The sequence below is a fragment of the Chiloscyllium punctatum genome, chromosome 8 (genome assembly GCF_047496795.1).
Source record: "Chiloscyllium punctatum isolate Juve2018m chromosome 8, sChiPun1.3, whole genome shotgun sequence".
In the NCBI taxonomy this organism is placed as follows: Eukaryota; Metazoa; Chordata; class Chondrichthyes; order Orectolobiformes; family Hemiscylliidae; genus Chiloscyllium; species Chiloscyllium punctatum.
In genome coordinates this window covers 66,843,316-66,860,092 of record NC_092746.1, presented here as the reverse complement: position 1 = coordinate 66,860,092, position 16,777 = coordinate 66,843,316, and the positions used below count along the sequence as shown (strand labels likewise).

Below are 16,777 nucleotides of genomic sequence, written 5' to 3'. Positions count from 1 at the left end.
TTCTTTATGAGCAGTGCAGGCAGATTAGATTAAGCAAGGATGAACAGATCAACAAGACTTAGACAGAGGCATACAGGTTATGTCACACAGGGCATGCACTAGGCGAGATCAGCATTAGCAAGATCAGCATTATTTGAAATTACAGAGTCCATTCATCAATCTAATAACGGCTGGGTAGAAGCTGTTCCTGAACCTGCTAGTCCATGTGTTCAGGCTTCTGTATCTTCTTCCTGACAGAAGAGGTTGTAGGAGAGTATTACCGGGTGGGAGGGGTCTTTGATGATGTTGGCAGCCTTACCACAGCAGTGAGCCATGTAAATGGAGTTTATGGATAGAAGGTTAGCTTCCATGGTGGTTCGAGCTGCACAGCAACTTTCTGTAGTTTCTTATGGTCATGGGCAGACCAGTTGCCATACCGGCCCATTATGCATCCAGATAGTATGCTCTCAATGGTGCATCTATAGAAGTTGGTGAGTGTCCTTACGAATATGCCAAATTTCTTGAGGCACCTGAGGAAGAAGAGGTGTTGTTGTGTGTTCTTGACCATCGTATCTACGTGGGAAGTCCAAGACAGCTTGTCGGTTATCATCACTCTGAGGAACTTGACGTTCTCCATCCTCTCAACCTCAGCTCCATTGATGCAGATGGGGGCACTATTGATATAGAGATCAATGATTAGATCATTAGTTTTGCCAACATTGAGAGAGACGTTGTTCTCATTCCACCATGTCACCAAGCCCTCTATCTCAGTTCTGTATTCTGACTTATCATTGTTAGATATCAGTCCTACCATGGTGGTGTCATCAGAGAATTTGTGGCTGGTGCTCATTCAGAATTTGGCAACACAGTCATGGGTGTACAGGGAGTACAGTAGGGGGCTGAGGGCGCATCCTTGGAGGGCTCCAGTGCTGAGTGTCATTGTGGAGGAGGTGCAGTTAGTATCTTCACTAATTGTGGTCTGTCGGTCAGGAAGCTGAGGATCCCAATTGCAGAGGGGAGACCCAAGGCTAAGGTTTCAGAGTTTTGAGATCAGTTTGAGGGGATAATGGTGCTGAAGGCGGAGCTGTAGTCAGTAAGCAGGAGTCTGACATAGGTGTCTTGTTTGTCCAAATGTTCCAGGGGTGAGTGCAGGGCTAGAGATATGGTATCGGCTGTGGACCTGTTATATTGTCAGGCAATATAAAGCCATAGTTCAGGGCTTTCCAAACCCTGGGTTACAGCCCCCAGTGGAGTTGCATAATGAATTTTGGGTGACACAGTTCATGAACCTGTAATAGTGTTGAGAAAATTCAGCAGGGCCCAGGAGAACACTTTCCAAAGTGTGACACATCAGAACTGCACTCCTTGGTCAAATATGCTGTCAATCAGGATGGGCAGTACCCACAGCAGTCAATTGGTGCAGAGCATCCCTATTGACAGGCTGAATGACAGCAATCATTGACCAACCTTTAGGATAGATCAGAATCAGTAATGTTGCTACTCCCTTTCATGTTCATAGTGTCCTGTACAGCTCAGCTGAAGCCTGCTACACCCCTGCTCCCAAACCCTATTGTTTTCCAATCCCTGAGTGTGAGTGTGTGTGAGAGTGTGTGATAAAGAGGGTGAGCAACTGAGCGTGTGAGAGAGTGAGAGTAAGTGCGTGAGTGTGTGCGACAGTGTGTGAGAGAGTGTCATTATTGTCAGAAGGTATTGTGTTTCCCAGGTTGAGCCATCTTGCTGAAAGCAAGACGTATTCACCTCAAAATAAGCCCAACAATGTTCAACTAGAATCATCAGAGAGAAGCTGGGAGGCATCTTTATGATGGACATGAGTGATTTTCTGGGGAGTTTCGATGGAAACTGAGTAATGCATAATAGATAAAATAGAAAAGGAGTTTATGACTGGAAGTCAGATTCTGGTACTCTGTAAATATACAGAGTTAGACATTGAGCAGGAATCACTTGGGATCAACCTACTTGAGAAGTATTAATCAAATCCCAATAAATTGGGTCATGTCCTCACTGAAACATGATTTTGCAATCAGGGAAGAAACAGACCAGTTGAGAAGTTTGATTGAACTGTTAAACTGGCTATGTACTCAGACTAAACCTGACGTCACTTCTGACGTAGGGGAACTGAGCAATTGATGAAAAATGCTACTGTTGAAGAACTCTTGAAGCGAGTAAAACAATAACGAAATTAAATTCGGGAAAATGTACACTCTAGCCATGGGTCCCCTAGATATATTAAACTTCATCCTTTTTAACAATGCTAAATAGGATTGTTATATGCTAATATTATGCTAATTTTGTGGATTTCTACTCAAGCACAGTAGAGTTATTCATATTCTTGGTGGAGAAGAATGCTGGCTTGGAAAGTCAGGAAAATAAAGACAGTAGCTAAAAGCAATTTAGCTGCTTAAACGTTGGCTTGAGTGGAAACTGCAGAGACCAGAGTGTACTTATCCCATATTCTATCTTATGCAAAGAGAAATTTGAGAGAAGTTTACCCATAGAATGTTGCGCTGCTAACCCTATTTTCTTTGGAACAATGCACATTGGATAAATGATACATATTGAGAAAAAGCTGAGGATTGACCTTTCTACCATAAAGAAAACATTAAAAAGTAAAATGATTTCCAAAATAAAGTGGCTTGACGCAAATTATTGCTTCTTACTCTGTTTCAGAAAAAATGAGCTGGCTCCAAAGAATTATTAGAGATCCTTGGAGAGGGACGCTGAGTTGCATGGCGGGTTATTAAAAAACACATGAACAAGGCAAACTGTTCTTGGATCTCTTTGTGGTGAAATCTTATAGTTTTTTTTTGCTTTGTTCAAAGAAAGAAATGGAATATGAATTATTATATTAAATATTCAATTTTGTTACTGATCGGTGTTATTAAATGGTGAGATATAGACTGTGGAAGCATAATTTTGTTTACATTTTATTAGTTTCACTGAAAGGTTGTTTGCATTGTCTTCAAAAGTTCTTTTATTCAATATAACAAGTACTTAAACATGAATCTGTTAATATAAGAAATACTTAAGCATATGATTGGGTTAATTGATTAATTAATTGACAGAGTAGAGGTACAGTGGTAGTGCCCCTGCCTTTGAGCCAAGAAGCCAGGTTCAAGTCCCACCTGCTCCAGGGTGTGTAGTAACATCTCTGAAAATTAGAAAATATAATTGACTGAGTAGGTGTTCCACCTTTTATGTAACATTTACAGAGGGGAAAGGATGATTCATTCAAAAAAACTTCCTGAAACTGTCATTCATCTGAATAGATTCCTATTATAGAACAAACTAGATTATCCAATCGAAATGGGTGGGGAATATTGTGTTCAGATAACTGATCTGATCGTAAACAAAGGAAACCATACTGAACAAAATTGCATAAAAAAGCACGTTTACAGAGTTCTTATTTCATTCAATCAATAAAATATGTACAAACACTGGACATTTCTTTAAAAAAACATGATATTTTACAAATAAAATCACCTTTTGCATAAATAAAATTCATTGAGATAGAGGTTGGTTATTATTTTTTGAAAAAAAATCCAGTCACTGTTGCTTGAGGTGCTTGTGTTTCTTTGTTTTGCCAGCAATAACATTTAACACTTCATCTTGTAAAATGTAATTACCTCTTTGATGTAACATTTTTACGGGACCTTGAGATCTTGTTCAGACAATCCGCAATTCGTATAATTGATGTTCGGATAAACGAGGTTGTTCTGTATACTAAAACTCATTAGCAGTTAAAACTCAACCAAGCATTGATCATGGTCATAGCTATCGAAAGATCAGACTGCTCATTGAGAAGGAAATAACATGAGGTGATCATTTCAATTTCAAAGCTAAATGCCTGTCAAAAATGGATTAAAGCTGGTGATTAGATATTTTTCAAGCATCAAAGGGTTTTGTTATATTCCTCCAGAGTCATTTGATTCACAGAGGTAATAATGACATTAGCTAACAGGCACAAAATTGGAAATTTCTGGAAATACTCAGCAGGTCTGGCAACATCGATGGGGAGAAAGCAGAGTTAATATTTTGAGTACAGCGACCCTTCATCAGAACACCATTTTATGATGTTATGTTCTGTTTTGTTATGCTTTTTCTTTGACACCATCTTGCACTGTAAAGGGAAGCTGCATTCAACAATACTGCTGCAATTATTGCAAAGTTAATACCAGCGCAGAGACAGTGTTGCATGGTGATGGATGCAACACTGGATGCATTAGATGTGCAGATGGTGGAAAGAAGAGATGCCATGGTTTGGTTAGTGGGGTTTTTTAGGTCCAGTGACTCTTTTTCAGAATCTTCTTCAGACCCTTCTTCCATTCTGAAGAACGCCACTGGACCTGAAACGTTAACTCTGATTTCTCTCTTCAGGTGATTCCAGGCCTGCTGAGATTTTCCAGCAAATTCTCTTTTTGTTCCAGATTTCCAGCATCCATAATTCTTTCGGCTTTTTGCCTCGTGCATAAATCTGTTGTGTTTCGCCCCACTCTCATCCTCATGCCGATCCTACCTTTCTGATTCCCTGCTTGGAACCTCAGAAAATGGAAAGAGAGAAATAACAATGACAAGACCCATGTTGTATATCAGTCTGAAAGGGTTAATACTGAGGAGTGCCATAAGTACCACTTACCATGATGATGCCATATGGACCTGTGGGAAAAGGAGCTTCGGTACTCAAAGGAGTGAGACCTGACATCTGATCTTCATCAAAGTCTCTGTGACAATGCCTATCTTACCAATATAACTTATAACTAGTTGCTAACATGAAATGAATTATATCTTGTTAAAAGGCTCCTCTAGTTAGACCAGGACGTGGTTATTCTCTATCACACTAGACCAAGCAGGCCCTGTAGTCTTCTTCACATAAAGTGGATGGTGGCAGCATGCTTCATCAAGAGCAGCAGCTCCTATGGTGCTACAAGCTGATATGCTCACATAACAGTTCCGTCACTTCACTAGACACTCATAGCCGTGAGTTCAGAATTGGCACTGCACAATCCTTCGAAATTAATGTGGAACAGAGATCAACAGATGGTGAGTCAGTGGAGTAGGTTTAGTTGCACCAGGAATAAAGCATTCTTCATTTGCCAGCTCACCAGAAGGCATGGTAGAAACACTGCTGCAGATAACAGAGGAGGAACCTGATGGTGCAGAATATAGAAAAATGCTGATGGGAATCCAAACAAAGGTACTGGGTGCACTGCCTAGCCCTGATTCCTTTATTGTCAAGGAATAGGGAGAAGCTCAGCTTCAAGCTGGAATAGGGTAAGGAACAGAATATCCTGTTTTTGCAGCCTCTGCTCCAGCTTCCTGGCAGACTGCAGACCCAGAGGCACTATGAATGCTGACTACAAACAGTTGGTGTCCTTTGGAGGAGATGTTAAAGCATGATCCTGCCTGACCCTTCAGTTATACATAAAATATCTCAAGCGATTGTTTTGAAAAAGAGGAGGGGAATTATCTCTGGTATTCTGGCAAATATATGTCAATCGGCATTATAAAAATAGGTATCCTTTGTGAGATTTAGCACAAATTGACGCTATATTTCCTATATTAGAGCACTGACTGCACTTTCATTGGCTGTAAAACCCTTGGTTATCAGAAAGGGCACTGTATAAGTGTAAGTTTGTATTTTGTATCTTTTGCAGCCTTTGTGTATGGACAAGTCATCTATTGCTCTCTAATACTGACAAACCCAGAAATTCACCACTTCAAAAAGCAAATATTTCTGGAGTATCTATAATTATTTCCCTACGTACTGTGGGTTAGCTGGCTATTATTGGGGTGTGACACATTCTCATTCCTCCACCTCCTCATCCCAAACAAGATGCATCAGGAGTGTGTATTATTTCAACCCACGATGAGCCATTCTAATGTTGCAAAGTCTTATCTGCTGCACAGGGACAGGCTGGTACTGTATATATAACAATGAAGTTTCAGTCATTTTCTTGTTACTGTTAATCTGCATGGATCTACTGATATTAATGAAGCTGGACTGATTTAGTCAGCAAAAACGCAACAATACTAAAAACAACCCAGCCCAAATACTTGTGGGAACCCCCAGGAATTCGAAACTGCTCAAAGCAGAACAGAGATTAAATTCCTCAGCTTTGAGCACGAGGTTGGACAATCTTGCTGTGGGAAAGAACTAGTGTGCCCCCTTAATGGAGAAAGTGAGGATTGCAGATGCTGGAGATCAGAGCTGAAAATGTGTTGCTGGAAAAGCGCAGCAGGTTAGGCAGCATCCAAGGAACAGGAGAATTGACATTTCAGGCATAAGCCCTTCTTCAGGAATGAGGAAAGTGTGTCCAGCAGGCTAAGATAAAAGGTAGGGAGGAGGGACTTGGGGGAGGGGCGTTGGAAATGCGATAGGTGGAAGGAGGTCAAGATGAGGGTGGTAGGCCGGAGTGGGGTGGGGGCGGAGAGGTCAGGAAGAAGATTGCAGGTTAGGAAGGCGGTGCTGAGTTTGAGGGATTTGACTGAGACAAGGTGGGGGGTGGGGAAATGAGGAAACTGGAGAAATCTGAGTTCATCCCTTGTGGTTGGAGGGTTCCTAGGCAGAAGATGAGGCCCTCTTCCTCCAACCGTCATGTTGCTATGGTCTCGCGATGGAGGAGTCCAAGGACCTGCATGTCCTTGGTGGAGTGGGAGGGGGAGTTGAAGTGTTGAGCCACGGGGTGGTTGGGTTGGTTGGTCCGGGTGTCCCAGAGGTGTTCTCTGAAACGATCTGCAAGTAGGTGGCCTGTCTCCCCAATATAGAGGAGGCCACATTGGGTGCAGCGGATGCAATAAATGATGTGTGTGGAGGTGCAGGTGAATTTGTGGCAGAAATGGAAGTATCCCTTGGGGCCTTGGAGGGAAGTAAGGGGGGAGGTGTGGGCACAAGTTTTGCATTTCTTGTGGTTGCAGGGGAAGGTGCCGGGAGTGGAGTTGGGTTGGTGCGGGATGTGGACCTGACGAGGGAGTCACGGAGGGAGTGGTCTTTTCGGAACGCTGATAGGGGAGGGGAGGGAAATATGTTCCTGGTGGTGGGGTCCGTTTGGAGGTGGCGGAAATGACAGCGGATGATACGCTGTATATGGAGGTTGGTGGGGTGGTAGGTGAGGACCAGTGGGGTTCTGTCCTGGTTGGGGGTATATTCCGCAGCTACACTGGCACCACCCTCCACCTTTTCCCCTGCTACATCGATGACTGTATCAGCGCTGCCTCGTGCTCCCACGAGGGGGTTGAACAGTTCATCCACTTTACCAACACCTTCCACCCCGACCTCAAATTCACCTGGACGGTCTCAGATTCCTCCCTCCCCTTCCTAGACCTTTCCATTTCTATCTCGGGTGTCCGAATCAACTCGGACATTTACTATAAACCGACCAACTCCCACAGCTACCTAGACTACACCTCCTCCCACCCTGCCCCTTGTAAAAACGCCATCCCATATTCCCAATTCCTTTGTCTCCGCCGCATCTGCTCCCAGGAGGACCAGTTCCAATACCGTACAACCCAGATGGCCTCCTTCTTCAAAGACCGTAATTTCCCCCCAGACGTGGTCGATGATGCCCTCCACCGCATCTCTTCCAATTCCCGCTCCTCCGCCCTTGAGCCCCGCCCCTCCAACCGCCATTAGGACAGAACCCCACTGGTCCTTACCTACCACCCCACCAACCTCCATATACAGCATATCATCTGCAGTCATTTCCGCCAACTCCAAACAGACCCCACCACCAGGAACATATTTCCCTCCCCTCCCCTATCAGCGTTCCGAATAGACCACCCCCTCCGTGACTCCCTCGTCAGGTCCACACACCCCACCAACCCAACCTCCACTCCCGGTACCTTCCCCTGCAACCGCAAGAAATGCAAAACTTGCGCCCACACCTCCCCTCTTACTTCCCTCCAAGGCCCCAAGGGATCCTTCCATATCCGCCACAAATTCACCTGCACCTCCACGCACATCATTTATTGCATCCGCTGCACCCGATGTGGCCTCCTCTATACTGGGAGACAGGCCACCTACTTGTGGAACGTTTCAGAGAACACCTCTGGGACACCCGGACCAACCAACCAACCCAACCACCCCATGGCTCAAAAGTTCAACTCCCTCTCCCACTCCACCAAGGACAGAGCAGGCCCTTGGACTCCTCCATCGCCAGACCATAGCAACATGACGGTTGGAGGAAGAGTGCCTCATCTTCCGCCTAGGAACCCTCCAACCATAAGGGATGAACTCAGATTTCTCCAGTTTCCTCATTTCCCCTCCCCCCACCTTGTCTCAGTCAAATCCCTCGAATTCAGCACCACCTTCCTAATCTGCAATCTTCTTCCTGACCTCTCCGCCCCCACCCGCACTCCACTCCGGCCTATCACCCTCACCTTGACCTCTTTCCATCTATCACATTTCCAACGCCCCTCCCCCAAGTCCCTCCTCCCTACCTTTTATCTTAGCCTGCTGGACACACTTTCCTCATTCCTGAAGAAGGGCTTATGCCCAAAACGTCAATTCTCCTGCTCCTTGGATGCTGCCTGACCTACTGCGCTTTTCCAGCAACACATTTTCAGCTCTGCCCCCTTAATGCCTTTGAGTACAGATGGCCAACTGACCTCCTTCTGTCCCATGATTCAATGCTTTGGGACATCATGTAGGTTCAGGAACATGTTTTCCAAGTTTGAATATCTTATCATTTAGCAGTAGCACTAGCAATCAAAACGGAGAGATCAATATGCAGCACTTCATGGTACACGATTGGCAGGGGAACTGAACAAGCAAAATAGGTTTCTTTGTAATCTTTTTGTGAAAGATGATGCTAGTGAATTCTACTTCAATTAAAATGACTGTTTCTGTGGGTGATAGCGATACTCACAAACCCTTGGAACATGATAATTAAGTGCCGTGAATTTAAATAATTTATATTAATTAAATGTAGGTAATTATTATGTAAAGTATGTAAATGAGAAGTGATCTAGAAATTGTTTCAATTAGTGTATGGACTCAGAATTTAACGCTTCAGATATATTATTGTACTTTATATACAGTGGATGTGATTCATTAAGAGCTGTAAATAACTACTGTCATTTGTTAAAGACAATGAAAGACTGTAACGGGATGAGGGTTATTCTGGGGAACCTTTTGGTTTAAAATAAATGGGTAGAAATATTCTGGTTCACTGGATGTTTTAAAAATGTTAGTTCTTTGGATTTCTAATGATCTGCTTTCTCTTTCATGTGCTTTATCTTCAGAGATAACAGAGTCAGCTGCAGTCAAGCTTTCTTCCTTACATCAGCTTCCTGCTCAGCTACATGAATTTTATCAGAAGGGCTTTGCACTTGCTGGTATTCACCCCTTCATACACTGCATTGATGTGCGGAAGGGCACTCCAGAAGAGATGATGTTCAGGGCCATTTTGATCAAACCAGCAGCGAGGTAAAGCAGACCAAATAAATATAGTCACTAATAGATTATCTCTATATTAAAGACTGCTTTTCTGTAGGAAATATTTTATATGTTTGTCTAGTATGTGTCTTGCGCCCGTTAGGATCTTCAAGGTCCTGGGAATTCAGATCATAAAAAAGTGACTTTCCGAAATAAAAAGTGGCCAACATTTTCATGCACTGGTTAAAATGAACTGAGATTATTTTTTGAGTTTTTTTTTGTGAAAGATTCCTGCCACAGATGTCTTTTGTCAATTGTTTTTAAAAATCATGTCTGAAGAAAAGGGAAATAATGACTGCAGTCAAAGGCTATCAGAGTGAATCATTGCTCCAGGTTACAGATGTAATTAAGTTATAGTTACCTGTTCAAGGATTCTTTTGTTACTTGAGGGATAAGGCTTATCTTGCAACCAAAGAATTGTAGTCAATATTTATCCTCATGTTCTCTTGGGCTTAAATGTATTGCAAAGATAATAAATCCTTCCATTCATTTCCCACAGGCTGGAGCTTGTTCTTTACATACAATGAGCAGTAGAATTATCTAATGATGTTAAATAATAGGCAAATATGAAAACTAAATTCTGTTGTTTAACAGTGATGTTTAGTTAAAGACATGTAGAATTTCACTACACTTTTGTATATCGTAGAAAAATTATTTTCATATGCTTTTAGGCAAAAATCAGATAATGTTACCATAATATCTGTGACATGAAAATCATACTCCAGTCTAACATAAGAATCACCATTATCTGCTCTGCATGTGACACAACTTATGATGGCCAGTGTTGCATCATGATTTTCAAAAAATCAAATGATACCAGAAAGAATAACATAAGTGGATAAGAGCAATTAAAACAGTTCTTCCTTCTTGTGGTCTCACTGATATTCATAAATATTTGTCACATCATGATAACAGCCTAGCTGAATTTATAACTATAACTCAATGTTGGGCAGCTAATTCCTGGCAATGTATTAAATTTGACCATAAACAGCCATTTCTAATTGGATTAGACTCCCTACAGTATGGAAACAGGACCCCTGGGCCAACAAGTCCCTCCAAAGAGTAACCCACCCAGACCCATTCCCTTACATTTATCCCTGACACTAACACTACTGGCAATTTAACATGGCCAATTCACCTGATCTACACATCTCTGGATTGTGGGAGGAAACCAGAGCAGCAGGAGACACAGGGAGAATATGCAAACTCCACACAGACAGTCGCCTGAGGCTGGAATCGAAGCTGTGTCCCTGGCACTGTGAGGCAGCACCACTGAGCCACTGTGCCGCCCCTATAGGATGGCAGATCTTCTGTAAAGGACATTAGTGACCCAGATAGATATGTCTAACCATGGTTATGTTGTTGCTGTTAAACTAGCTGTCCAATCCAGATTTCTCTTTTAAATTGACTTGTAATTTCACCATTGACCTTGGCAAGATTTGAACCCATGTCCCCAGAATTTTGACTGTGGTTCTGGAGTACTCATCCAGTGACATTACCACTACATCAATGTTACAATTTTTTCCAAAATAGCATTTACCTGCTATGAAAAGAACAAATCTGCTCCAGGAATAGAAAATGCAGGAGAAGCAGGATTTTCCCCATGGGCTTTTGAGCCTTTCTGTGCTTGGTCAGTTGGAGATTTGAAGCCCATACCATACCTGACATAGTCATCCATCCATGATTTTTGCTGAATGAATGACCAGGGAGCTGTGTCACCATCCAATTAAAGTTGGAAGATAGGCTTTTGAAGCTGGAGAAGCAACAGGATGCCTTTCCAGTACATAAGAGAGAGGGTATCACCAATTTGAGTTTCTACTTTTACAAATCTTCAGCACCAGGTCAACAGTTCAAGACAGCCAGACTGATGGGGTCTCAAAGCCTGTCTGGAAGACTGGTCCCCGAGCCTGCCACCAGAAACCTGCCTCAAGGCAGCTGCCCTTTACCCTGAAGACCCTGACTGGAAAATTACAATCGGGTTTTGACACTCAGCCTTAAAAATGCCTTTTAAAATGCTGGTTTTATTGGAGCAGCCCTGTCACACCCTCACTGGCCTAGCCATCCTGACTCTCACTGTGATGGAGCCAGGGAACCACTGTGCGAGTTGGCTGCACAAGTTTATACAACCATTTGCCTCCATCCCTGCCCCCTCAAAGCCTGGGAATTCAACCACATCCTCCATGTGTCTGTTGCTATTTCTAAAAAAAGGAGGACTTGCATTAATCATTCATCAGAACGAATGAACGAATGAGTTTATTGTCACATGAATTTTACAGTGAGGAAAACAGTAAAATAAAGTGAAAAGCATTTTCATTGTCACTGTGATCTCATGCCATTTTGGTAAGTTTTAAGAATGAGAAAAAAATAGATGTAGTTTTAAGGGAGTCCGTCAGAACTGGCAAAGGGTCCATACACACTATGCTGTTAAATTGCTTTCTCTCTTTACTGAGAGCTGGCAATGTATTTATAGCCATTATTGTCTTTTCTTTCAATAATAAATCTGTTTATTGTGTAAACATATTTATCCACGTAGATGGCAACATTTAAATCTTGCTGATTAGAAAAACTTTCATATGCTTTAATATTTGTCACTATATCTTCAGAAGTGAAGCTATTGGATTGCATCAACTTTAGAGATAATATATAAACCAGATTTGTCCAGGATCAGAATATGAAAAGAACAGAGAGTTTTAAATATTTCACAGAAATGAAAGTGTCCTCTTTAAATACTGATTTGATTCACTGGGAGAAGAACTCTCAAAATGTTTTGAAAGTGACAAAAATACTCAAAGTCTATTCTCTTATACTAAATAGTATAATTTATTCAGATTACTCTAATGAAAACAATGTTATTTTAACCTTTCTATCTACCACTGAGAGCTTTGATAAGAACTTTATCTGAGAAAAGTCCCCAGGAAATAAGATTATAGCACAGATAACCAAAGAGATGTTCAAGTACAAATTTACCAGTTTAAGAAAATGTTACCTGATGACCTTTCAAGCCAACAACACTGGTGATCTCAGATACACTCGGTCTTACCTAATATCTTATTGTTATTAATATTATAAAGGCGATGTTGGTTAATAAGCTTAGGTGTCTAGAATCTGGTTCAGAATAATGTCACTTGCGCAGGTTCAGGCTTGGTCTGCTCACCCTGCCCTGAGGGTAGAAAACCATGGTCAACCATGGTAAAAATCACACAACACCAGGCTATAGTCCAACAGGTTTATTTGGAAGCACTAGCTTTTGGAGTGCTGCTCCTTCATCAGGTTGTTGTGGAATATAAGATCGTAAGACACAGAACTTAAAGCAAATTTTTACAGTGTGGTGTAACTGAAATTATGTGTTGAAAAATACCTGGATTGTTTGTTAAGTCTCTCATCTTTTAGAATGACCATTATAGTTTCAGTTCTTTCATAAGTAAGTCCCAGAATTTTTTTAAAGTTACGTTCTCAAGTGAACTTTAACAATTCGATGTCGGCCCAGATAATGCATTGAAGGTGTGGGGTGCCCTTTGTGAGGCTGTCTGTGCCCCAGTGTTCAGATTGATTCTAATCTAAAAAAGGGGATTTACAGAATCTTACATGGATCCATGCAGTTTTTGAGCAAAATAAAATGTCATTCTGCAAGTACAAATCCACCCCACAAACTTATATTTGTATGTGTGCACGTGGATGTGTGTGTGCGGGGAGGGTATGAGTGTCCATGAGACAGTTTGTGTATACGTATATGCGAGATATGATTTGGAGGTGCCAGTGTTATCTGTGTCATTATGTGTGATCTCCTTGGAGATCCTCTCCACTAACTGCCAGCTCAGAGTGGAGAGGATCTCTCAAGAAGATCACACATTTCGACACAGAAATCAAGTTTCTACAGGAAAGCAGGAAAGATCCCAAAAGGATTATGGATCACGAACCCACTCAAGCACAGATTACAAAGAGAAACTTTGCCACCAGATCTCTCATAAACTCCTGAATCATCTTGTGCAGCAGATGCCACAACCTTGAAATTAAGATGGAGTCCACACTCTCAGCCTGCACACAGGATACAGCAGTACAGTTACGGGACATTCTCAAACAGGCAAGGTGACAAAACTACATCGCATACATGTGTCCCAAGAATAAGAAACTGGAGATATTTGGCATCACCACCAACAGTAGCCAAGCCCACCCTGGCACCATAGCGGAAAACGTTATCACTGCGGGGAAGTCAATCGTCAACTTATTGGACCACACCCTTCAACCAGAACACATTGAAGTTCTTAGCAGGGGGTCTCAATTTTGCCCCACCATGAAAATGGACTCCATAGGGCTTGCAGCAGACACAGAGGAATTCATCAGATGAATGAGAATTCTTTCAAGATGCCAGCAGTGATCCCAACGAACCCACCAAGGAACTGGAACAGTCATCACTGGGATCCATAGAGGAGTGACTAAAGCAGGTGTCAACTTGGACCCCACTGGAGGGCCACTGCCCTGGGCTTGACATGTATGCTCAAACTGTCAGGAAATATAGAAATGTCAGGTTCATCAGCTGCACACACAAAATAGAGCAGAACATCACCCGTTCACAACATAACGCCATCCACTCTCTCAAAACTAATCACAACATAGTCATCAAATCAGCAGATAAAGGAGGAGCCATTGTCATTCAGAATAGAGCAGATTACAGCAAGGAAGTGTACTGACAATTGAATAACCAGGAATACTACAGGCAACTACCAGCCAATCCAACCAAAGTGCACACCCGTGAACTAAACATATTGATCAGGACTTTGGATCCAGTCCTTCAGAGTTCCCTACGCGCCCTCATCCCATGTACTTCTCACGTAGGCGGCTTCTACTGCTTGCCGAAGATACAAAGTCAACACACCTGGAGGTCCCATCATATCAGGCAAAGGGACCCTCTGTGAGAACCTCTCTGACTATGTTGAAGACATCTTGAAACCCGTTGTACAGGGGATCCCCAGCTTCTGTCGCGACACAATGGATTTCTTACAGAAACTCAGCATCCACAGACCAGTCAAACCAGGAACATTGCTTGTCACAATGGACGTTTCAGCACACTACACCAGCATCCCCCACAATGATGGCATTGCGGCAACAGCCTCAGTACTCAATACCAACGACTGCCAATCTCCGAGCACCATGCTACCACTCATTCGCTTCATCCTTGACCACGCTTTCACCTTTGACAACCAGTTCTTCATCCAGACACATGGAACAGCCATGGAGACCAAATTTGCACCCAATATGCCAACATCTTCATGCACAGGTTCGAACAAGACTTCTTCTCTACGCAGGATCTCCAACCAACACTATACACCAGGTATATTGACGACATTTTCTTCCTCTGGACCCATGGCGAGGAGTCACTGAAACAACTGTGATATCAATGAGTTTCATCCCACCATCAAACTCACCATGGACTATTCTCCAGTGTCTGTCTCATTCTTGGGCACATACATCTCCATCAAGGATGAGCACCTCAGCACCACTCTACTGCAAATCCATGGATAACCTCACGATGCTGCACTTCTCCAGCTTCCACCCGAAACATATTAAAAAACAGCCATCACATACGGACAAGCCCTACACATGCACAGGATCTGTTCTGAGGAGGAATGTGATGGGCACCTGAAAGTACTCAAGGATGCCCTCATAAGAAGGGGGTATGATGCTCAACTCATCGACCGCCAGTTCCGATGTGCCACAGCGAGAAACTGTAATTTTTATCGTGTACCTGACAAAAAGGGCAGAGCAGTCATTTCTTTCAGCTTTCTAAGTAGTAACTCAGGAGGTGGAGTTAGCTACTCCTTAGAAAGCTAAAAAAAAAAGCTGACTGCTCTGCCCTCTTTGTCAGGTACTGTAAAAACATTGAAAAGCTACTGATTTCATTTTGTTTTTAATTTGGAGGAGGTGATCTAAAGCACAAACCTAAAATGACCAGTTGATGAATAGGTATGGTTGGTATGACCAGACGTTTTGCTGCTGTGGATGGGAAGTCAGAAGAACTGGCCCAAGTTCCTCCAACAGTAGTCATTCCCACTCTGGTCCCAACCCAAGCTCCTCCTTTTCTGCTGCCATCCCTTAAAAGGCTCTATAGAATTCCAAAAGTTATACTTGGGAATGACTGAACCTTAGTCTCAGTCTGATTTGCAAGTCTTTTAATGTACTCCTCTTGAAATTATGCCAGACATGTGTCGAAAGAGCTGCAAATTCTTATCTGTTATAATTATCGACACTCAGAGTGTCACATACTCAGAGTGTCACATATTCATGGATGTTATGGAAAATGGAAAAGAATGTAACATTTACATGTGCCAAGTTTACAGCATCATTCCAGTTTGAGTTTACAGAATCTTGGCTTCAGCAGATGACTGGTTACTGTCACTGATGTTTTCTGCAACAGTAATTCATTCCAAGCCACAGCATTTTTACAATGTTGAGTTGAAATTGCTAATGATGTATAAGATGATCTGTTCCTAATATCATTATGAGAAAGATAATAACATGCTGCATTCTTTCTGTAATTGAATCCAGCCTGCTAATTTAATACAAATGTAGTTTGTTTCACTGACAGAAACTGTAGAAACTTTGAATTGTATCTATGACATTAAATAATTTCTTCAAGAAAAATCCTTTAAAACACATTAGTGTGGCACAAAACACTAAGTTGCCTACAGTGGAGTCTGCACACATTAGATGTGAATTTGAGTGTCTCTTCCTCAGCTCAGTGATTGCAGTAGAATTGTCCAGCACAACAGACATGGTAGATGCTGGTTCTGAAGCTTTGTTTGGTGCATCAAATGACCACGGGCATCCTACTATGTTGATTTTTATTTTTACTTGATACATTTCACATATCTCTTGATATATTTCCAGTGATGTCAGTGGCTGAGGTAAGAGGAAGTAGGGCAGAGTTTTGTTGAGTTGTTGGGGGTTTTACCCGTGTGAGCCAGCGAAAGGTGCATGTTGCCTCTCCTGGGCAAGGTACACTGAGCCATATGTCAGTCAGGCAGTGAGAAAGCCATCAGCTGACCTTCCCCTGGCATCGGATCCCTGCAGGGTGAACTCCTGACCAAAAGGAGCTGCACCAATCTGAGGCTGGTGGTGCTCACCTTCAGCGTCGCCATGCAGGAGGTCATGGCTGTTCGGGAAAGTGCTACGTAGAGTCACAGGATGACTCAGGACCCAGGGTGAAGGTGAGTAAGTTGTGATTGCGGGCGTGCAGGTTCCTTCACTTGGAAATTGGGATAGGAGGATGGAATAGAATTAGAAAAAGACATCTCCTTCCCTACGCCCAGTTCCTCAACCAGACACTGATTGCCTTTGACTAACAGACAG

General features: G+C 42.6%; 1 protein-coding gene across 2 annotated transcripts in view; it reads left to right on the top strand.

Moving 5' to 3' along the window:
• The window catches only part of LOC140480611 (raftlin-like), a 111,673-nt gene that overhangs the window by 33,649 nt on the left and 61,247 nt on the right, over positions 1-16,777 (top strand). For both annotated transcript variants that reach the window (XM_072575709.1, XM_072575708.1), the window contains exon 3: positions 9,238-9,421. In XM_072575709.1, coding sequence (XP_072431810.1) covers positions 9,238-9,421 — 184 coding nt within the window. The remainder of the gene's footprint in view (positions 1-9,237; positions 9,422-16,777) is intronic.